This window comes from Rhodnius prolixus, unplaced genomic scaffold (genome assembly GCF_049639745.1).
Source record: "Rhodnius prolixus isolate KJV_2025 unplaced genomic scaffold, Rpr scaffold_11, whole genome shotgun sequence".
In the NCBI taxonomy this organism is placed as follows: domain Eukaryota; kingdom Metazoa; phylum Arthropoda; class Insecta; order Hemiptera; family Reduviidae; genus Rhodnius; species Rhodnius prolixus.
This window is the reverse complement of record NW_027411625.1, coordinates 13,563,070-13,585,713: the sequence shown is the minus strand read 5'-3', so window position 1 is coordinate 13,585,713 and position 22,644 is coordinate 13,563,070. Positions and strand designations below refer to the sequence as shown.

The following is a 22,644-nucleotide window of genomic DNA, read 5'->3' as shown; positions in this document are numbered from 1 at the left end:
AAATTGTTGTTCAGAACTCGTTCTACGATTGATAATATTTGCAATTTAGTTTGGTTTTTGTTTTTTTTTTATTTAAATGATTTAAGGCGCGTCAACAACTGAGGTTATTGGCGCCCGGAGCTTTTTTGCAATTTACCTAATATTAGAAACATAAAACTAAGTAAGAAACGTCAAAAAGTTAACGCGTTTTTTCTTTTGCCCTCTGCTTATGAGTAAGTAAATAAAAAGATCTTGATTTATAATCGAAATCACCTATCTTGACGATTCTCAGGTCCTCTATTACTCACCAACATATGGATTTGATAAATTTGTTATTTATTTTAAGAAATACTGGTAGTCTCTGTAAATTACTAACTAGTTATTGGGCCTTTAGTTACAGATTTTTTATGTTAATCTGCTATTAGAATATATATAGTTCAAGTTAATTTCATTTGGTTTTGTGGTCAAGTCCAAATAAGTTTATTTTATTTATTCTTTTATTTTATTATATTATTTGTTTTAACTTGAATAGAGATACTGTTTAAAGTTATTAATTATATTTTCTTGATTTTGTTTTCGTTTATTTTATAGATAATTCTTTCCTTTTAATTCCTTAAAAAGAAGGTGTAAAATGAGTGTGTGTAGAAATGGAAGGTATTTTTCTTAATTGCAATAAGCTTGTAAGAAAGAAGCTGCTTTATTAAATTACTGCAAAGGTAAGTGAAGTGACCGAACTAATTAGCTATCTAGCAAGCAGCGGGATATTGGAGAAAACAGAGGCATGAAGAGATATACATTATAGGTTCTAGGTCTCAACTCATTTTCATTTTACTTCCTCTCTATGTATTTCCATTATTCTTAGGAGTGTATTCTTTTCTATTTTTTTTTTATACATTATTATTTCATAGATTTTCCATCTTTTCACCAAGTCCACCTTTCCATACCACCTTGTCATTTATTCCTCTGAACCAGTGTTTCTTAAACTTTTTGCGGCCGCGACCCCTTTTTAAAGTTAACATTTCTCCCAACTCCATTATAACCTAACACCTAATGATTAGCCTACAAATACTGACAATTGAGCTGAATCTTGAATGTCTGTAGACTCGTCAAGCTATATGGCAAATTTTGGGCGTTGTACAATTCTTTCCATTAATTGTTAAAACAAGTCCTCAACAATTCCTGTAATCCTTTTACAAACTGTATCATTTGATAATGGAATTTTACGCAGTTCATCTGCATACTTTACTACTACGGGCAATACAAGTTCCTCACAAACTGTAAAAGTTTTTTTCGCTTTCGCTGTTGAAAACGATGCTTCGTAGGATGCTAATAAGTATTTTACCTGGACCGTAATGATACGATAAATATGAATTTATCAGAAATAATTTAGACTGGACTTTCTTACAAGTATTTAAGCGGGTTTAACATATTTCCATCACTTCAACGGAGGCGGTGAAGATTTTAGTATCTGGCACATCAGCCAAAGGTTTGTAAGCCATCATATTGAGAGCAGTTATTCTCCTTCAAAACTGCCCCAAGACGATAGCATACAGAGCTCTACATCCTGTGCAACTTTTAATTACCATAGAGCTGTGTCGCGGTACAGGAATATGCCCAAAATTGACTCTATGATGAAGTGCATTTTAATTTCAGCTTTGCGGGACTTTTGAGGTCCCACGAGCGCGTCCGTAAATGACCTCAAATTTTTTCCTACCCCTTGCTGAAATGCCTGTGGGAAATCATTGCTAACTGGAGAGTCAATAGATTAAATACCTCACCGCAACCTACCTACAGACCCAGTTACTTCGCTCCTCCCTCTCTCGCTGTATAAGAACTTAGATTGGACTTCATTACTCTGACTTTAATATCTGTCCCACCTAAGTCTGGGGAACCTTTAATTTGCTGAGTCGTTACAACAAGAAAAGTTTAAAGAAATTGCAGAGGTCATTTAAAATAGACATCTCTAAACCCACCAGAAATTTTTTCAAACTACGATTCCTATTTAACAGCTATTCCCCCACTGAGCCTAATAAAAATGATAGACCTATTTATTATGAGTACAAGTAAGTTTAGGAAGTTAACAAATTGGTGTGAACTCATTCTGCTTTCTTTCATTGCAGTTAGTTATTCAATTGTTACACATTATCTGTGCATCCGCTCGGCCACTTTGGCACCTTGTTTCTTCTACTGGTGATTGTATTGTAATAAGGTTTATTCTTTATTTTTTATCTTTCTTAAATCCGTTGGATGAAATTCATTGTCAGTAAACTTTATAATTTTCTTATTATCAGACAGTTTCTATAACTATTTATCTTTTCAGTATATCTAATTATTAGTATCATTTAATTTTATGTACAATTTAATTAACTTTGTTTTTGTCATACCTATGCGCTGATATTATTCCAACTCGGAATTGTGATACCTTTCATGCTTTTTTTTATACAGAGGTTAGAACAATACAAAATACTAAAACTAAAAAATATTTAAAACAAAAATGTAATGAAAATAAACAAATCGGCTGACGTTAATCATTTAGTAATTACTTTTAACTTATGGCTTAAGCTCCCAGTAAGTTTAGGAAGACTGACCACAGTCAATGCATTTGTATTGCACGATGCAATACATTTGTGTGTCACTTTCTCAAACAAAGAGATAGCTCTATTGGCTAACAAAACCTGCGAAGTTAATTAAAAAATAGTGCAGGACCAATACATCCTCGTAATATCGTAGGACCGCTCTCCTTATCCAACTGATGCAGGCACTGCATGACCAGGATCGATAGTTCTCGTTATGGCATGAGGAGATCGCTACACCTCTAAAACAGGGTCCAGGATATTTTTTACACAATTGAAATGTAAAAAATGGCGCACCCTCTTACATCGCCACTGACACAGGAGAGCAATTCGAATCGAGTTTCTTTCAAAACTTCAATATACTGGACTAAAGCAGTTCCTTACTACGGTGTTTATCCCATCGTGGCTTCGTTGTTGCGAGCTAGTACTCTGTGAATCCCTAAGGCTGTGTTGAGAAATTTTCGCGGCGTCATTATCGCCCTTAGAATGCGATGCTCCCATTTCTTCTTAAAGAGAGGTAAGAGAAAAAAAAACTGCGAATATAGTATTCTCCCTAAGAGGAGTGAAAGTAATCACACTGCGACTACAGTACTTCTTCATTAGAGGGCAAAAAGAAATTAATATTATTATTATTAATAATTTTGGATGGGGCCTCACTTTTGAGGGGATAACTCTTAATAATGTATGTTTAATATGTATGTATCAAAGTTTTCAAAAATCGAATGACAATTCATTTACATAAATCGAAAATTTGGCATGATTACAATACTTTAGGAGTATGAGCAGAACGGAACGTTGAACTGAATTAAGAAACTCTGTCACATGATAAAATCCAGGGCACTATTTAGCTGTACTCAGTCGGCTGCTAGTGGGAGTTGGTACTTTAAAAGAAAAACGTGAATAAGTATGGGCGAAACTAAAGTTGAAACTGGGGGATTATTAGAACAAATTATTATTTACAAGTTAACAAAAAAAACCTGGAAAATAGCTAATTGGGAAAATAAAATTACGAACGAGTGTTGTTCTGCTGATTTGCGGCTCTCCTATCAACACAATTTACTCTCTACAACTGGTACTTAACTAATTGGGTCCGCTGTTAACTGTTGTAGTAGAAATTTACCATTTTCTGGAGTTGGAATTGGCAAGAGAGACCAAATTAAGAAATTAAATTCAACATAACTTATAAAATATATTCTTTACAAATAATGCAAAACAAAACCAAAAATAAATTATTCTCTAAATTACAATCAGCTAAATTAAAATTTAAAAAAAAAAAAATTATAAAACTGAATTGGCCGCTTAACCAAAAAAATAAAAGAAATACTTGTGCTACAAAAAAATATTTTTCAAGAAGGCATTTTCCATTTCAATAATAAATTATAATAAACCCTTTTCAATTTTTCAGTTTACAATTTCTGTAAACTGAAAATATTCATGAAATTCTGCTGCTCCAGATATAAAACTAGGTAAATTACTTTTCAAATTTAAATTTGAATTAGTAGTTTTAATAACTTTTCAATCTGCCTGTGCACCTAGGCCTTCACTTAAACCTTCAAAAACATGTAAGTTTCTGCAGCAAAAATCATCCAAACTAATGGTCTTTTGTTTTATTATATTGATGGAGGCTGCCCCTCAATAATTTACGATTAATAAAAACTAGTCCTAAAATGGGCACTCTATTTAGAGGGCCCCCTATTGGAATAATTTGTTAAACAATGTATTTTTTTTTTTTTTAATAGGATATTTAAAAATGAAATGTCACAGTAGCTCATAGTTCGTGTAATATTACAAGGGAGTATTTCTGTTAATTCGTTGTTCTTCGTTTGCTTTACAGGTGTCAAAATGCTCGAAAATGTCGCTTCATGAAATCTGTCATGGTTTCTTCTTTAGAAATCCATCTCATAAAATGAGATGGTCATTTCAATCATTTTTCCAAATGTGGGGTATTTGTAAGAAACAGATACTTATGGAAGGAGACCCATTACTGATTCTAGCAGGGCCGTTTACATACGCTCGGGGCAGTGAACTTACTTACACATTCGTATCCGTGCTATAATAGAATAGGGCGAAGTACTATGCCTTGCGCTGTCTGACTGTTATTAATAAGGAACGGATTTTTATGTATTTAAAAATGCCAAATATTTAATTAAAATATGCATTTATTTTCGTCAATTATGTGGAAAATATGTGATTTTCTTAAAATATTTTCTGGAATATTTAAGTAAAATGGACATTTTTTTTTATGAAAATGGAATTTTTTTTGGGGGGGGCAAGTTATAATTATTTATACAAGAAAAGAACATTTTTACAATTTATAATAATTTATTAGGAACAAAATAATTTGTTTTTACAAGTTATAATGATTTATACAACAAAGAACATTTTTACTATTTTTAAAAAGATGTGTTAAATTTTCAATTTTGAAAACTTCACTCTTCGAAATTGTTTGCAACCACATGAAATTTCAAATGTTGGAACGTAAAGTGACGACGATCTGGGCGTAAGATGGACTTGTAACGACTAAAAGATCGTTCAACATCTACAGATGTTATAGGTGCCTTGCTGAAAGAAGTTATCTCGTTGGTTGTAAAGGGTACACGATGTTCTGAGGTGACTTCTGTTCCACTGATAATATCAGAAATCTGGCAGATGGTCTCCCACCCTTTGTTCTTGCTCAGTACTTCTACCAGTTTTGATCTGATCAGATCTCCCTTACTCCCAGATATTCCTTCCACCTTTTCGATGACTTTTTTAACGTTGGACACGTTTTCTGTCAGTCGAACATTTTGGGACTCAAGTTGGGTAATGGCTTGTGCAAGAAATACGCAATTGTCAGAAATGAATGCAAGGTCGTTCCTTAAATTAGGTTTCTCGAATAAAGACTTGGCTGTATTTATCGCTACTGCTTCGTCTTCGAGATGTGAAAGTTCATTCTTGATTTTATTGTAGTTTTCATAGTAATACTGAGCTGCTTCCAGCCAAGTACCCCATCTTGTCAATATTGGTTCTGGTGGAAGGCACAAGTCTGGATAGAGATCTTTTAGCATTTTAATGCGACTTGGTGCTTTTAAGAATACTTTTTTAACCGAGGAGATTAAGGAATCTACGTCACTGAACAAAGATCGGACAGTTTCTGCTACTCGATGCAAGGCATGAGCAATACACGTCACATGAATTATCTTAGGATAAAATACCTGAATAGATTGCCCAGCCTTGACCATGTTGGAGGCAGCATCAGAGAGAAACAAAAGAACTTTTTCGTTCAAAACTCCACTGGGCCATAGGATATGCATTGAGGCATCGAAGAATCGTGAAATGGTGGAATGATTGCATTTTTCGAGAACCTCACAATTCAAAAGGAATGGCTTTGAATCCACATCAGCATCACTGTCAAGTTTTCCAATAACTGCATTGGCAATATACCTGCCCTCAACGTCAGTGGTTTCATCAATTGACACCAAAATCGGTCCATCTTTGATATGTTCTCGAATTTTGGTTAGTGTATCTTTATAGATATCTTCCAGGTAGTTCTTCCGCAGAGTGCTCTCGTCAGGCATTTTTTCCCCAATATAGGTCTCTAAGAAACCTTTGAAATGAGGATTTTTAAGTTTGTGGAAAGGGATATCTGCTCTAACCAAAGCCCGACACAGATCTGTACTCAGAGTAGACTTACTTGATGATGGAGATGTAAGGAAGGCTTGATAGGACGTCCTCTCTTTCTTTCTGTTTTTATTCTCTATGTGCGATCCGGTGGCAATATGTTGGGTGACTTGGGAACGCTGAAAGCAAGAAACGCGCTTGTCACAAGCTGTGCAGTACAAAATGTCTCCATCACTTCGAAAAAGTTCTGCTGGAAACTCGCGAAGATATTTAGCAACCAGTTGTTTGTTTGAGGCCGATGTTCGTGGCATTTCACCCAAAAAAGAATACTCTAAGTGACCGAACGAAATGAATTGGACACTTCAACGAACGAGCTGAAAGAACAGACAACGTCAGACAACTTCAAAGAACTAACAAGTGCCCGTCACTGTTTAGCAGCATTCTGTGTAAATTACAATAACCATTGTACCCACTGTGATTCACAGCCCTACAGTCTGTGGATCACAGTTCCTGTCAACCACCTCCCAATTATGAAAATATGCCCAAAATGAAAAATATGAAAAAATATGTACATATTTTGATTAAATATGTAGAAATATTTATTTTAATCAAATATGTATAAATATGCGATAACATCCAAATATGTGGAAATATGTGAAATAAAAGTAGACTCAAACGGCTTAAAAAGTGTCAGTATGAATACTTCTAGTTGAAAAACGTCTGTAAATTGCCTAGAAAAAAATATGTAAATACATACGAATCCGTTCCCTAGTTATTAATCTCTGCGATTCTACAGCCTTTCGTATTATAATTTTTTAATTCTCTAAATTAATTAATAAAATTTTTATCACAACTAGTACCTCCTCCTCCTGCCAAATTTCATCAGAATAGGGCTATAATTTACAAGGTAGTAACCTTATTATATAATATTAATAATTAATAACAGTTTTAGAGGAGGCCACCGATGTGTGGGGTTAACTCCTCTACCATAAGATACACAGCTTTGATATTCCTAAAATTAAATAATTAAATCGATTCGCACGTTTAGAAGATAGTTGTTAAAAAAAAATACGCTTACAAAAAGCATATGCCCTTAATTCTGAAGAAAAGTAGGGAAATTTACCTTATACTGCGAAAAAGAAAAAATTGCGACGTTCGACGTTCAACCTTCATGCAACTGTGCAACGGAAGTTTTATTAACATGATTTACAATAAAGACTTGAGCGCGTTCTAGCGACAGCAAGTTCAATTAACTTCTTAAGGCTATACTTGACAAACGATATCTGATACCACACTACTTAAGGTGGTAGGTAACACCTATTTTTTCTGGCAGGCTTCACCTCCAACTACCAAATTAGGAGTCGCGCATGGAGGTGACTACAAATTGTTACGCTAAACTTCCGCTACCCCGGCGTAGCTTCAGTGGAGACGGGGTGGGCCGAGGTGTAGGCATCAGAGATAAATAAATAAAAGAAAATAAAATAAAGTGTATAAAAATTGGAAATATATATATATACCTGCGTTATATTTGGGCGCCACGCCGTTTTAACATGAACTTCCGTAGTAAACGGCGAAACCTACGGGGGAAGGGGGAACAGGAAGAAAATCAAAGAATCAATCAAGTAGGAGTATATAATGCGTATATTAAAAACTATTAAGCACAAAGAAACAGAAATAATGGCAAATGCAACCTAGTCTACTTGTTCAAGTTTGAACGTTACGCTAATTACCTTAATTACGGAAGCTTCCTTACACAGAAAAAAAACTAGAACTTATATAAAAGCTGAATGTTAACACAAAAATACTAGAAATACTTTTCAAAATGAAAACCTTAATACCACAAAGACAAATTAATTACATGCAACAAAAGAAAGAATCGAAATAATAAAACTAGTAACTACTAAAAGAAAAGGTAAAGTTCTTTGATTGTCCAAACAGAGCCTGTCAGCAGACGCTTCTCCGGGAAACAGTTTGAATCAAAACGGGACTTACCCCAGGCCTGGTTGTTGTTCTTTTTCAGTTAGTAATTCATAGAGTGATATTTACGGAGGTGACCGCTGTCTTCTTTCTTCGGGATCCCCACGATGCTGTTCCAGAGCTCTTTCCAGCGCAGTCCTCCTCGCACTTTCTTCTTCCCTTTTCACCCTTTTTATTTTGTAGCGTACAATCCCTGCTCAGGGGTATCTTACCACGGCACTACTACTACCACTGGTAACTCACCCGCTACACAATTTTTCCTAATTTCCTAATAAGGAAAAATTAGGAATACTAATCCGGCCTAGCCGTAGAAAACAGAAAAATCCGGTCCTTCACACCGCACGCTAGCTCTCACACTCTCACACTGTCCTCCTAGCCCTCTCCTTTCCAGAACTTCCCTAATTTCCCAACCAGGAAAATTAGAGGTCCAAATCCGGCCTAGCCGCAGGAAAAGGTGGCCATGTGCCTCGCACCGAGCTCTAGCGCTCACTGACCCTCACACCTCGTAACTATATGCCGCTCTGCTTTTTTTTCCCTTCGTCAGCAGTCCGAAGTACACCTTTACTCTATTCTGTTGTTTTGTGCATAAAAACTACGTATTGCTTATGCTAGGCTTGCATTTGCTTTATAGATTAAATTATTTAAAATTAAAATTATAACTAAATTTTGTTACCCGAATTTTAGTCGGTAACAAAATCATACTTTACTATTAAATTCTCTTTTTAACCATTAAATAAAATCCAAGACCTGGAACCCAGTACCACAATACATCTTTAGCTTTGCAAGTCACAAAAGCTCCAGTATCAATATCTACAAATAAGAGAAACACCAACTTAGTAGTGTTTGAGTCACTGGAATTGAAATTTAATGACCCCACATTACACTCCAAAATTCAAGTCCAAAAAAAGCCATATGAAATATGCTTAATGGCTAATTCTAGCTTTCCAATTGAGAGAAATATCAAAGATTAAGGATGTAAAACTTCAATAACTTCATTCATCCAGCAGCTGACCCTTAGATTTTCTCTTCCTAGGAGCTTCTTACAGCTCACTGTCCGGTGATGGACAGTGTTGTCTGTAACGAGAGAACACTGTCCGGAGGCCGGCAGTGCACTGGAAAAAGCTCCGGGCGCTAATGACCTCAGCTGTTGATGCGCCAAAAAAAAAAAAAAAAAAAAAAAAAAATAACTTCATTTTTAGTCGGTAATTGGTCACAGAAATTAGTCCTTTCGCTAAGTTCAAATGTTTTTATTTTTTAATTTAATTTTTTTTTTTTTTGCAAGTAAATTTGATGCAATTTTGAAACGATTGAATATGCTTATTTTCGAACATTTCTAAAGAAGATTCAACGAATCACTCATTTAGCAAATTGAAATTAAAGATTTCTGGAGAATGAAAGATTATTCAAACTTTATTACATTTTTCGGCATCTTGCAAACCAAACCCCATAGAGTTGTAGAAAAAAAGCACTAACTCTACTGATTGATAACTGTCATCAAGCATATTATATGTACATATGTATATAGAGTACCTATATTTATTTAGGTCTTTAATTACACAGCTAGTAGCTTCTTGAATACAATTTAATAAATTTAGGACAGTTGTGTAAGGGTTGATCGTAATAAAGTACACGTAACAGCGTAACGTGGAAAAACACCCAAATTAGACAATTTCTTTTTGGGAAAGATAAAATTCCCAAATTTTGTGTAAAATATAAGGCAAATCTTCGTTTACAAGATTTTTTTTTTTTTGCAACAGCCCACAATAGATTTCGAGAAAAGTAGTTGAAAAAAAAAAAGACTTTCAAAAAAATGTTCTTTTTCTTGTTCTTGTTTACCTTTTTTGTAAATAACATAGCGCCTAAACGCACGAACCGATCGATTTTCATGAATGAGGTGTCATTCGATTCGGAATTTTGTATAATTACCAGTTTATATCTCTTTTCCAATTGTTCCGATTTCAATGAACTCTTTACCGAATTGAAGAGAAAAGTTAGCTATATTACTGGTATAAATTTCAATGTTTTAGTGATAATAGGTAATGAGATATATATAGAAGGTTGAATTTTATTGGTTTTAAAATTCGTTCTAATTTCAAACATTTGTATCACTTTTCATATGGTTCAGAATTCCTTACCGAATTGAAAAGAAAAGTTAGCTCTTACAGATACAAATTTCAATGTTTTAGTGATAATAGGTAATGAGATATATATAGAATGTTGAATTTTCGTGGTTTTCAAATTCCGTCAAATATCAGTCGTTTAACATATATCTCTTTTCGAATTGTTCAGATTTCAATGAATTCTTTACCGAATTGTAGAGAGAAGTTAGCTCTATAACTGATATTAATTGCAATGCTCTATTGATGATAACTAATGAAATATAGAAGGTTGAATTTGGGTGGTTTTCAAATTCGTTCAAATTTCAAACCTTTGTATCTGTCTTCTCATTGTTTTGATTTTAATGAATTCTTTACCAAATTGAAGAGAAAAGTTAGCTTTATAACTGGTATAAATTTCCTTGTAACCCTGTAACATAGTCCAGATAAGACTGGCGTCTAGCGTTTTTTTACCTCATTTTTTGAGAGCCTCAAAGAGCTTCTTTTTTTCCTTGAAGAAGGCTTTTTTGTTCTAGAAGCTTTTTAACTTTAACAAGGCAATAAAGTTGAAGGGAGAACAAATTGCTTATTGAGGATTCAGTACTTTTTTTATTTTTGGCTACACAAAAAAAAAAAAAAAATGTATCACAGTTTAAATTAAGGATAAAACACTCTGTCCAAACTCTTTTTTTTTTTTAAATTTCCCACTGATGGTAAACAACCAAACACTGGATTTCAACTTGAATAAACTTTTTTCTTAAGTCAAAAGAAAAATAGCTTCATTTGTAGCACAATATAGTCTTGTGATAGAACAGTAAATATCTGCAACAGAGAAAATAATAAATTTAGATGGTATGTATTGTTCTGAGAACTCACGGCACGATTTATATCCAATGACATACAATGATTTCTCATACTCAGCACCAAGTCAGAAAGATTAGACTGAACGGTGCGCAAATCTTGTCGCAACAATAAATTATCAGCACCAAGATGTATGTATATGACCTATCCTCACAGTCAACCGTTATTAATAAAAACACTTGATTCTAGAGTGTGCCTGGTGTTTTAAAAGTAACATTGATTGCAAAGCATCGACCAACGTTAGTTTTAATAGGTGATACGAATAGGAAGAAAGGCGGACTCAGAACGGCCTTCATAAAACATTTCATGAGACTGGGTTAGTTGGCCATCACCATACTTGGAAAAGAAAAACAGGAAATAGATGTAGGGTAGTAGCGCTTGAACTTACACCTAGCATCCATGCCAACTTATTAACCAATTCATCAAACATCAGCCTCCAAAATCGAATAAGTCGTGTGACGAGAAGAGAATTTATCGGTCAAAATTCTAAACACTTTTTCAGTCTATGGCAAATTTTCTTTATGCGAGATTATTTAAGAACTCCTTCACATTAGATTATTTAAGAACTCCTTCATATTAAAGGGAATTCGAAAAATATTAAGCATGCCTCTTGACCTTACTTCATTGATGAAATACTACTATTTGAAATTCTACTGTATGGTCGAAGAAAAACAAGGATAGAAAGTAGTTGCCTTACCCTTCACTAGCCATGACCTCACTGGTATCCGCAGGAACTACCTGCACATCGGTACACTTAAACCAAGTGTGCTTAGTGCGTCGGATGTAGGCTAAGTAGTGGCCAGTGTCTAGAGTATCTCCCATATGAACCACTACTGCGTACAGGGTATACCTGAAAACAAAGGACCTAGCATAATTGTACGCAGCACTATCTGCATGATTACTCGAACAAGCCCAACGTACCTGTTGTCCACATTCATGTGAGAACTGTTATGTAAGTGCGTTTGATTCCTTAGATTGGAAGTAAAAGGCGACATGTCCAGTTCCATGGGAAATGATACATACAGCGACTTCTTTTTGTGCTTTGCGTTGACATGTTCAAACCTCTGTAACAGGAAGAGGCTTTACATGCACTGCCTAGTCCAAGCTAACTACTACCTACTACCATTACTAACCAGTAGCACTATTCACTACTTGAATCACTTCCTCTCAACAAACTTAATTTTTCAGTTCCTTACACCATGAATTTGTATGATTACCTTAAGATGGATAACAATGACTACAGGTAACAGGGAAAATGTCAATTGTTTTGTTGACTCTTGATAACTCTGACAAGTTGAACATCGAATCTTTGCAGAAGATCCCAACACTTCGACTCTAGTAAAATAATGTAGGCATTGGAAGAGATCAGCATCAGTCTGCGGTCCGTCTGGTATATCTAAGGATATGTCCGAGAATGGTTCGATCTTTCTTGAGACATTTCTAAAACAAAAAAAAAACTTGAGGCATTTTAAGAGAAGAAACATTCTACGCTATTTTAAAAGCTGTTATAGTCCGTGAACATAGTTTTAATTCCGGGACTATTTTACATTGTTTCAGAGAAGTGTGGGCCCGCTAACATGAACGCAGCAAGTTTGAGGAACTTATAGAGCAACAGTAAAACATTTTAAAGAAATAAACGGGAAATCCATGCTCAAAAAGCGAAAGGTAATAGGATGGGTTAAATAAAAATATTTAGGGTTTACCATGATCTAAATACTAAAAAAAAATTAAAAAAGCTATCACGGTAAAAAACACCTAAAAAATATAGAAAGACTTACTTAATAAATCGGATATAGCTTTAAAATGTAGGAAGTTAAATTTGGGGCTACAAATATTGTAATCAGGTTGAGAAAGTTCAAATGAATAAATAAACAATTTATCAAGATATTTTTTAAAATACCTACTAATTTTTTATACTAAGAAACTGGAAGAGATTATGTAAGTATTCTCATTGAAATTATATAAAAGTTACAGCAATCGCATTGTCAGGACATCCTGGACATGGACGATTTTGATGTGGTATCCCTTGTATTTTACTATGATAAAATATAAACTAAAACTAAACATACTTTTCCAGTGATGTTACTTATTTACACATTAATAAGAAATTAGAATCCCATGTTTATAAAAATTTAATTTAAAACTCATTATTGAAAAGTAAAAGAAGTTTACTTACGCACAAGACTGGCAGACCACGTCTGACTGCATTTTGCCATGGAATATTAGATCGATAATGGACGGATTGTTGGCTGAATGCATCTGATGCGTCGGATTAGTGGAATGCTGATGCAGTAGATTTAATGCAGAAATGAAAAATTCGTGCGCATCTTTCTGTTCATAACCCGAGAGTATTGGGTCATTCTGCCAGACTAAATATAGAATTTCATGTAAACTTAACGTAGACTTGTCATCGGCGTAATACTGCAAGAGAAAAAGAAAATCTGATTTCAACAATCACACGTATTTCTTATCATTCTAAAAATGTTCTTCTAACTTATAATTTTTACTAAATGTGAAATATCTTCATTAAAATGAAATTTATTTGGCATCACTAACAAAATGGGTAATGGGGCTTTGGATAACGTGTGGTTTCCCTTTCCCAGACGATAAATAACATTTGGCTCGTATTTCAAATTAAGTTGCAGCTCGGTATATAAGCACAAAGTATACCAAAAGGAATGCAAATAGAAGAAATTTAAGTGGAAAAATAGTCAGGACGTTAAAGGGATTTTGGACGGAATTTTAGTATCAGCAGTGACGGGTGTGACCAAATAAAAAAAAAAAAAAAACTCTTTGGCCTTCCAGTGAACTTTCGTTTTTTAATATTTTGTTTAATAAATACAAACTATGCGCTTAAACCATTTATTTCGTTATCGGGGCGCTTCGAATCAATTATTTTCTTCGACCAATACGTGATTTCGAAAATTTAATATAAACTCATTATTGTTGATTTTTCCGATGTAGCACAGGGATATCCGATTTCCGATGGTTTAGGGATATCTGACCAGTTTCGGAATTTCATCCATCATCAGAGGTTGGTTGATTAATCAGTATGATGAAGAGAATTTGTCGAATGAAAGTCCGAAGCCTGTCTGGGATACTAGAAACATGCTTTCTACGACGAATAATATCAGGAATCCCAGCACTGAGATCCTAACCACATTTCAACAATGAACTGTATAGTAGTAGCATTACTTCATTACTTACTTTCTGAAAAAGACGGGAGAAATGGCAGAATAAGCAGTCCTTAGTCTTACGTGCATTACATTGGTGATTATCGGTAAAGAAGTAATCTCTTAACATGGGTGTGTGCAGAAAGGCTTGCATGATGCAGTTCATAAAGCATGTTGATCCTAGGTTAACCATACCTCGCATTCCTGTGTACACACAACAAATTTACAGAGTAAGATTGAAGGCCTTCTAAGCGACTGAAAACTACTATTACTCTACTTTATGGATTAAATTAAGCTCAAATTTTCGAGCCCAACTCGGAAACTCACTCTGAAAACTCTACACGAGTTTCAATGCCGAACATTTTTCTGGCCAACTGGTGATTGTCCCAAATAACGTTCACAAGATAGACAGACAAGTTGGTACACTAGGGTGGGTGAAGCACCGTTAGTTCAGACAGATATTTAGTCACTTTGTTTATCTTGACGTTATAGCGCAACGCACACCGATAAGTACTTACAATTAGACATGTGTAAACACAGTGCAGCATAACCAAATATGGTAGAAAATGTGTGGAAGAACGTTGTGAAGAAATCAATATAACAGGTTTTAATAAATTAGAATCTCTTCATTTCTCCCTCCAACCAACCTATCTTGTGGAACTGGTGACAGGTAATCAAAATTTCTAGAGTTAATCGCATGACGCTGTAAAATCCTTCATCGCCTCTCAGCTCAAAACCAGAACTTTTCAATATTTAACATATTACTTCTTGTTTTTCCTTAGATAAATGAACTCCTAATCTTCATCTTCCAATTTATTTTAAACCCACTCCCAAACATAAGGGCTCCTTACGGTCAACTTTACAACTTTACTGTCAAACATTTTGTTGACGACTAACTGGTGTTAGTTTGATGTAAATGACTAAAAATGTTCCGTCTAAATTTTAAATAACCAATGTGCAACGTTCAATAATTGAACTCAAGAGCCCAGCTATTAATCTGAAATAGATTTAAAGCTGCATTTTTAGGCAATGCCGCATAAACTGACTGTGACGAGCAGCAATTAGGTGAATGCCCCAAATTAAATATGGAAGGAAATATTGAGCAACATACCGTTGCATTATTTGTTTCATATTAAAAATGATATACTTGCAGCAAAAATTGACCAAGCATTGGCCACTTGATCTTTTCTTTCTATTTATTCACCTGCACACATTGTTGTAAAGCTTTTTTAACGAAATGCGTCTTCACCGCTCGAATTCCACTTACTCGATAATTTTTTTTTAAATCAACTTACTCGGTCAAAACTCAACTACGATAGTAGAAAACTCGTAGATACTCTTACACATGAACAGTGAATAATCAATGTAACAGTGGTAATCTGTATCAAGTAGCCAAAGTACAATACCAACGCTATGTTTACATAAACAGTATATTTAACTAAATGAAAGAAAAACACAGAGACAATTGTACATCCTATTAACTACAAGTTGATTTTCATTCCTAAAAAAAAAATGTGGTTGGTTATCGTTCTCTGTCAAAAACAAAAAAGTTTAGAAGGCACTTTATGTGGACAGACAAATTGATACACTAAGTCTTGTCATTTATTCCAGATCTGAACATCATAAGCTTCGTCTTAACTTACCAACTTTAGAGGACGGTTCAACTTTGATCCGATTAGGATGTTGCTGCAGTACTTTGGTGTCCGCTGTCGAGGGTCTCCAAGGTAAGTACCTGAAATACGCAGTTGCAGAAATATGAATGAAAATTTAGATAACTAAGAAACAAGATTTGTAATCCAGAGCTGACTGGTTACCTTGTTGGCCCGTTGAACGCTGGACACGATGACCAGCCCGAACTTCCAGGTCGGAATGTCTTCAGTCTATGTTTTTCGCTAATGTTTTCAATTTCGCTATCATGTATATAATCACAACAATTGTTACAGTAAACATGACCGTTCGACAGTTCTACAACTGGAAAATAAAAGACATGTTAAATTAAAAAGAAGTTTGTCCAATAAAGTTCCACAGCCTTCAAAACCAAAGCACAAACATTTAATCATTACCAGCGAACTTCTTTAAGCGATACAATTACTATACTTTTGTACAAAAGTATAACCGATTAGAAGTGGATTTACAAGCAGACCAAAAATAGTTCGATAGCGAAAAATTTATGAATCTATTATAATGTTTTTGACAGAAAATATTTGCTTTATGGTATGTAGTAAAACATAACTTTAACCTTAATAACTCGATTCCTATCGAATGGATATCAATCAACCCTTTACCAAATTTTAGAGAAAACGTAGCTCTGGAACCGACATAAATGCAAATGTTCTAGCGATAATAAGTGTAGAGATATAGAAGGTTTAATTTTAGTGGTGTTACAATACCTTCCAATTTCAAACCTTAATAACTCGATTTCTATTGAACAGATTTCAATCAAATCTTTACCAAATTGTAGGGAATACTTAGCTCTATAAAAGACATCAATCGCAAAATTCTAGTGATAATAGTTAATGAGATATTGAAGGTTAAATTTTGGTGGTGTTGTAATACCTTTTAATTTCAAACCTAAATAACTCGATTCCTATTGATTAGATTTCAATCAAATCTTTACCAAATTGTAGGGAATACTTAGCTCTATAAATGACATAAATCGCAAGGTTCTAGTGATAATAGTTAATGAGATATTGAAGGTTAAATTTTGGTGGTGTTGTAATACCTTCCAATTTCAAACCTAAATAACTCGATTCCTATTGATTAGATTTCAATCAAATCTTTACCAAATTGTAGGGAATACTTAGCTTTATAAATGACATAAATCGCAAAATTCTAGTGATAATAGTTAATGAGATATTGAAGGTTAAATTTTGGTGGTGTTGTAATATCTTCCAATTTCAAACCTTAATAACTCGATTCCTATTGAACAGATTTCAATCAAATCTTTACCAAATTGTAGGGAATACTTAGCTCTATAAATGACATCAATCGCAAAATTCTAGTGATAATAGTTAATGAGATATTGAAGGTTAAATTTTGGTGGTGTTGTAATACCTTTTAATTTCAAACCTAAATAACTCGATTCCTATTGATTAGATTTCAATCAAATCTTTACCAAATTGTAGGGAATACTTAGCTCTATAAATGACATAAATCGCAAGGTTCTAGTGATAATAGTTAATGAGATATTGAAGGTTAAATTTTGGTGGTGTTGTAATACCTTTTAATTTCAAACCTAAATAACTCGATTCCTATTGATTAGATTTCAATCAAATCTTTACCAAATTGTAGGGAATACTTAGCTCTATAAATGACATAAATCGCAAGGTTCTAGTGATAATAGTTAATGAGATATTGAAGGTTAAATTTTGGTGGTGTTGTAATACCTTCCAATTTCAAACCTAAATAACTCGATTCCTATTGATTAGATTTCAATCAAATCTTTACCAAATTGTAGGGAATACTTAGCTCTATAAATGACATAAATCGCAAAATTCTAGTGTTAATAGTTAATGAGATTGAAGGTTAAATTTTGGTGGTGGTGTAATACCTTCCAATTTCAAACCTTAATAACTCGATTCCTATTGATTAGATTTCAATCAATTCTTTACCAAATTGTAGGGAATACTTAGCTCTATAAATGACATAAATCGCAAAATTCTAGTGATAATAGTTATTGATATATAGAAGGTTAATTTTTGGTGGTGTTACAATTCCATCAAATTTCAAACCTTCATAACTCGTTTCCTATTGTTCAGATCTCATTGATATCTTTACCAAATTGTAGAGAAGAATGAGCTCTATAACTGTTATAAATCGCAATGTTCTAGTGATAATAGTTATTGAGGTACATAAGGTTAAATTTTGGTGGTGTTGTAATTCTTGTAAATTTCTAATCTTCATTACTTTGTATCTCTATTCATAATATTTATTTTTTAATGAATTCTATACCGAATTGTTGGGAACGTCTGTTATATAACTGGTATAAATAGTAACGTTCTAGTTATAATATTAATGAGATATACATGGTGAACCAGTAAGTATTCTCCTTAAGCCTACTGTGTGTAGTACATCTAAAATGGAGTTCAATGACGAATTGGCCAACTTCATATTTTCCACTGTTCTTGAGTGACGTCACTTTAAAGTTTTTTCAAAAGTCATTACTTTTTTCCAATAAAAACGTTATTACTCAGAAAGTTTTAGTCCGAATTCGATTCTGATGGCACGGTTAGAAAGACAGATAAATTTTCTAAAAATTGATTCGAAACATAAATTATTCTCCAAACAGCCTCAATCTTCCTCCGGATGCTGGAAAAATAAAAGTAATCGAAATTTTTAAGAAAACTCATTAGGCCCTTATGTGATCATTATTCAACCTAGGTGCTGGCACTTTTCATAAAAGTTTCCTTGTTTAATGGGCTTTCAAACGGTATATTATTTTCCAGGATTCCTTTTATCTTCGTACGAGAAATTACGTTTGTTTTACAAGAAAACGTGTTCACGAGAACTCAACAGTGTTCGTTTATCAAGTTGTTTAAGTCATTGAAAACTCTTTTAGATGGACCAATGTCAATTTTAATGTAGGCTGTCCTTAAATTAGGAAGTCAAAGGTTACAAATTGCACTAAAAAAAAAATCTAAATTCTGAAATATTTGAGAAAATGTTAGGAAATATTTTAAACAAGTACTACTTTTATAAACAAAAAATCATATAGTTTGTATTTACTCCAAATTACAATTTCACACGCAATACACTGTTGAAAAAGAAAAAAATGTAAATAAGCCTTAACCACCCTTTGAACCCTCTAACAGATAATCGTTTTATCTGAATTAGGTATTAATCAGTACAACTAGGTGCCTTACAAATAAACTTCACTTATCTGTTACTTTGGTTTCAAAATTTTCTATCGTACCATAACACTGTTGAGTGCTCGTGAACACGTTTTCTGGTAATACAAACGTAATTTATCATACGAAGATAAAAGGAATCGTGGAAAATAATACATCGTTTGAAAGCCCATTAAACAAGGAAACTTATATAAAAAGTGCCAGCACCTAGGTCTGATAATGATCACGTAAGGGCCGAATGAGTTTTCTTAAAAATTTCGATTACTATTATTTTTCCAGCATTCGGAGGAAGATTGAGGCTGTTTGGAGAATAACTTATGCTCCAAAATGGTATCAATTTTTAGAAAATTTATCTGTCTTTCTAACCGTGTCATCAGAATACAGAATTCGGACTAAAACTTTTTGAGTAATAACGTTTTTATTGGAAAAAAGTAATGATTTTAGAAAAAAACTTTAAAGTGACGTCACTCAAGAACAGAGGAAAATATGAAGTTGGCCAATTCGTCATTGAACTCAACTTTAGATGTACTACACACAGTAGGCCTATGACAATACTTACTGGTTCACCCTGTAGAAGGTTAAATTTTGAAGGTCTTCAAATAGGTTCAAATTTCAATTGCAGATTCGTTCAAATTTCATACTCTTTTATCCCTTTTCGTAATATTCAGATTTCGATGAAATCTCTACTGAATTGTAGAGAAAGATTTGCTTTGTAACTGACAAAAATTGCAATGTTCTAGTGAATATTGCTTTTAACCACGAATAAGAAAATTAATGTTACCATCACTATCTCAACCAAAATAAATTTACCTAAAAATATAATTTAAGAAGATAAGAAAAAGAGGTATCTTTTTTGAAATAAGTGGATTATAATCTCTGAGGGTGCATTCGTAACATGAAACACAGCGGTAAGAAATATACTTACAGAGATGATGGTTATTGAACGATGCATGCTCCGACACATGTTTATTGAGGCATCCGAAGTAAATGCAGTGCATGCATGCGAGTAGACGGTTACAACAATACGTGTCGCAATCAAAGCATGTTGCTAATACCTGGAAAACAAGGCAGAACATTCAGTAACATTGTTAGCTCCACGAAATAAACTTGAGCGCACCGTCCTGCACGTCTGGCAACGGCGTACTAGCACATACCCAACATATGAAGTTGCTCGAGGTGACATGACCCTATCTCACCACATAAAAGACAAAAAACTTCCTTTATCTATCAACTCTGCTTATTTGTGTTAATAGGCCACATCTTGTCAAAGAAATGAGAGTGTTAAGGAGTAATTCTGTTAATGGAAAAAACACTATCTAATATAAACATTATTGAAGTCTTTCCTGATAAGGTTTTTAGACCAAGGCTGCAAGTTAATGAAGTGAGCAAAAAAAATTTGACCAAAATTTAATGCTTCTGACCAGAAGATATTGAACTTCTATTATCAATCTATAAAAGCTAAATTCAAATCGCTTAAGCTACTACCGTAGTCTAAATAGCTACTCACTTGGTGATATGCTGATATATTCGGGTTGTGGACAAAAAATCCATTTATAGTTTCATATGAATCTAAACCAAATTCACTTTTAAATGACTTCATATGATTGCAGCTCATAATTATACTAGATAAGTCTAAATTCAAATAAAAATAATAATACAATAAATAGGGAATCACAGCACAAAACTCAGAGCCGCAACCACTTGGATGCCGTCAACTGAAAATGGCAGTTCAGTTCACACTTGTGTGACAGCTCTTATAACCATTATTTAGGCTATACTTAGAATCGATATTAGCTCCAGCATTCGATTTCATTTAATACTGACTAAATTTCAGAACAGGGGTATCCTTCTTTAATTATAATTTTTGTAATACATACTTTCTAGAAACAACGGATTTTTTATTTTCAGCTATGTATACTTTTATCTGAACCCCTCCAAAGAGGAGGTATTTCGATCGGGCCAAACTTTCAAAAATGAGTCAGTAATTACATATTTTGGATCCCATAAATGAGAGAAAAATAATTTTCGCATGGTAGCTTAGGAATTGGTAGGCGGCGGCCATCCTGTTCGTCACGAACGGTGCCCTCATAACACCAGGCGATCTCCAGTTGTAAAGTGGCTTTCCCTTGATTACCTAGGCTTTGCTGGGCTAATGGGTTATTACCTTGATTTCTGGTGGTAATAAAATAATTCTCCAAAACAAAAATAATCTGGAAGAGTCAATCTCTTTAAACACGAACGCCATCCCAACTCTTTCAAATCCTTTTTTTTATACTCCATTCCAATCGCTCGTATCTCACTCTTCCTTCCGCTCTTTTCAACCCCAACATTCTTCCCCTCCATAGCCTCTCTTATCTACGTCCTATCGTGGACTTAAAACGTTAGTTAATAACAAAAGCAAGAATATGGACGTCTGGGTTGACAATGCGAATATCCCAGCGAAAGAGTGTGCAATTACACTGCAAACTTTCGCCCCCTTCCCCGCCACAGAAAAAAACAGAATTGGTCTCAAATTAATTGGACAAAGTAATTTATCATCAACAAGGATGGCAACTTTAATAAAGTTTGTTCTTTAATGATAAATAAAACGGTAAAAAATGCGCTTGGAAAACCTAAGAGTAAGAAGACGGCTCGAATCGTATCGAAGCTTAAACCCGAGCTTAAACTGTAGTAATTTTAGGGTTTAAGAAGTTTTTAGACGTAAATGTAGAAACCAGCCCTCATAGACTTCTAAATTCGTCGCAGGGAGTAATTTAGCTTTTACGACTTCCTCCAAAGTCCGTTAAAAGACATAAAAGAAGCTATAGCGCATGGCGGTGTTTTAAAAGTGAGAAGAATCAAAAGAAGGCTAGGGTGAAAGCAAATTGACTCTACCTCTTATTAGGGTTGATTTTTGATAAGCTGAAACCATCCACAACAACCGATGCTGCTTTTTATAAATTTAAAAATTAGACCTTATATACCCTCGCCGACAAGTTTGTTTCAAGTGTTATAAATTTGACATATGGCCCAACGTGCAGCGTTTTAGAAGCAATCTAAGGAAAGTTTTACCATGAAGGGACGGAGTGCAACCCACCAATTAAATTTGTTATTAACAGAGGTGAGCACAGGCATGTGAACAAAGGCTCAGTCCCCTATGCAAATAAAAAACGATTAAAACTATTCAACAATTGCCTTATGAGAAAGCAAGAGCAATCGTTGAGATTAAAACTTACGTATTTCAGATATCAGAAATGACTTTCTCACAAAAACTGAGGACAACTACGCCATTCGTTGAACAGTGAAGAGCCTCTCTTCGGCTTTATTAAAAGCAAGCATAACAAGGTGGGAGAAGTCTTACTACCAAAATCTTTCTGCACCAGAAGGAGCTCAGCTAACCGTTAGCTAAGCCATATTACCCACTACCCTCTTAGGAGACCAAGAATCTAAGGTGGGTTCAACACCTCCTTTCCCGCAGAGTGCTTTAACCACCTTACAGTCTCTTCGGAAGGAGCACTACCCTGTTCACCTATCTTAGGTAGTAAAGCGAAGAAAATTA

The 22,644-nt window shown here is 34.2% G+C and overlaps 2 protein-coding genes across 4 annotated transcripts in view; both read right to left on the bottom strand.

The window, feature by feature from the left end:
- LOC141459131 (nephrin-like) overlaps positions 1-7,385 on the bottom strand; it is a 360,600-nt gene extending 353,215 nt beyond the window's left edge. For 2 of the 3 annotated variants that reach the window (XM_074137772.1, XM_074137774.1), the window contains exon 1: positions 7,276-7,385. The gene's annotated coding sequence lies outside the window, so the exon portion shown is untranslated. The remainder of the gene's footprint in view (positions 1-7,275) is intronic. The other variant, XM_074137773.1, reaches the window with a different exon arrangement.
- Positions 7,386-10,811: 3,426 nt separating this feature from the next.
- LOC141459148 (ubiquitin carboxyl-terminal hydrolase nonstop-like) lies at positions 10,812-20,863 on the bottom strand. Its single transcript, XM_074137821.1, has 10 exons — positions 20,614-20,863; positions 20,032-20,161; positions 16,074-16,230; positions 15,903-15,991; positions 14,294-14,463; positions 13,263-13,507; positions 12,304-12,526; positions 12,008-12,150; positions 11,784-11,936; positions 10,812-11,047 (listed from the first exon to the last, which is right to left on the bottom strand). The coding sequence occupies exons 1-10, from the start codon at positions 20,719-20,721 to the stop codon at positions 11,005-11,007; spliced, it is 1,461 nt and encodes a 486-aa protein (XP_073993922.1). The 5' UTR covers positions 20,722-20,863; the 3' UTR covers positions 10,812-11,004.
- Positions 20,864-22,644: the final 1,781 nt, after the last annotated feature.

Excerpts from the sequence above, each read along its gene's own strand:
- LOC141459148 (XM_074137821.1), bottom strand. The coding sequence starts at position 20,721 with ATGAGCTGCAATCATATGAAGTCATTTAAAAGTGAATTTGGTTTAGAT. Across the intron at positions 11,937-12,007 it reads CACATGAATGTGGACAACAG|GTATACCCTGTACGCAGTAG; the intron begins GTACGTTGGGCT and ends CTTTGTTTTCAG. Across the intron at positions 11,048-11,783 it reads GAGGTCATGGCTAGTGAAGG|ATATTTACTGTTCTATCACA; the intron begins GTAAGGCAACTA and ends TCTCTGTTGCAG.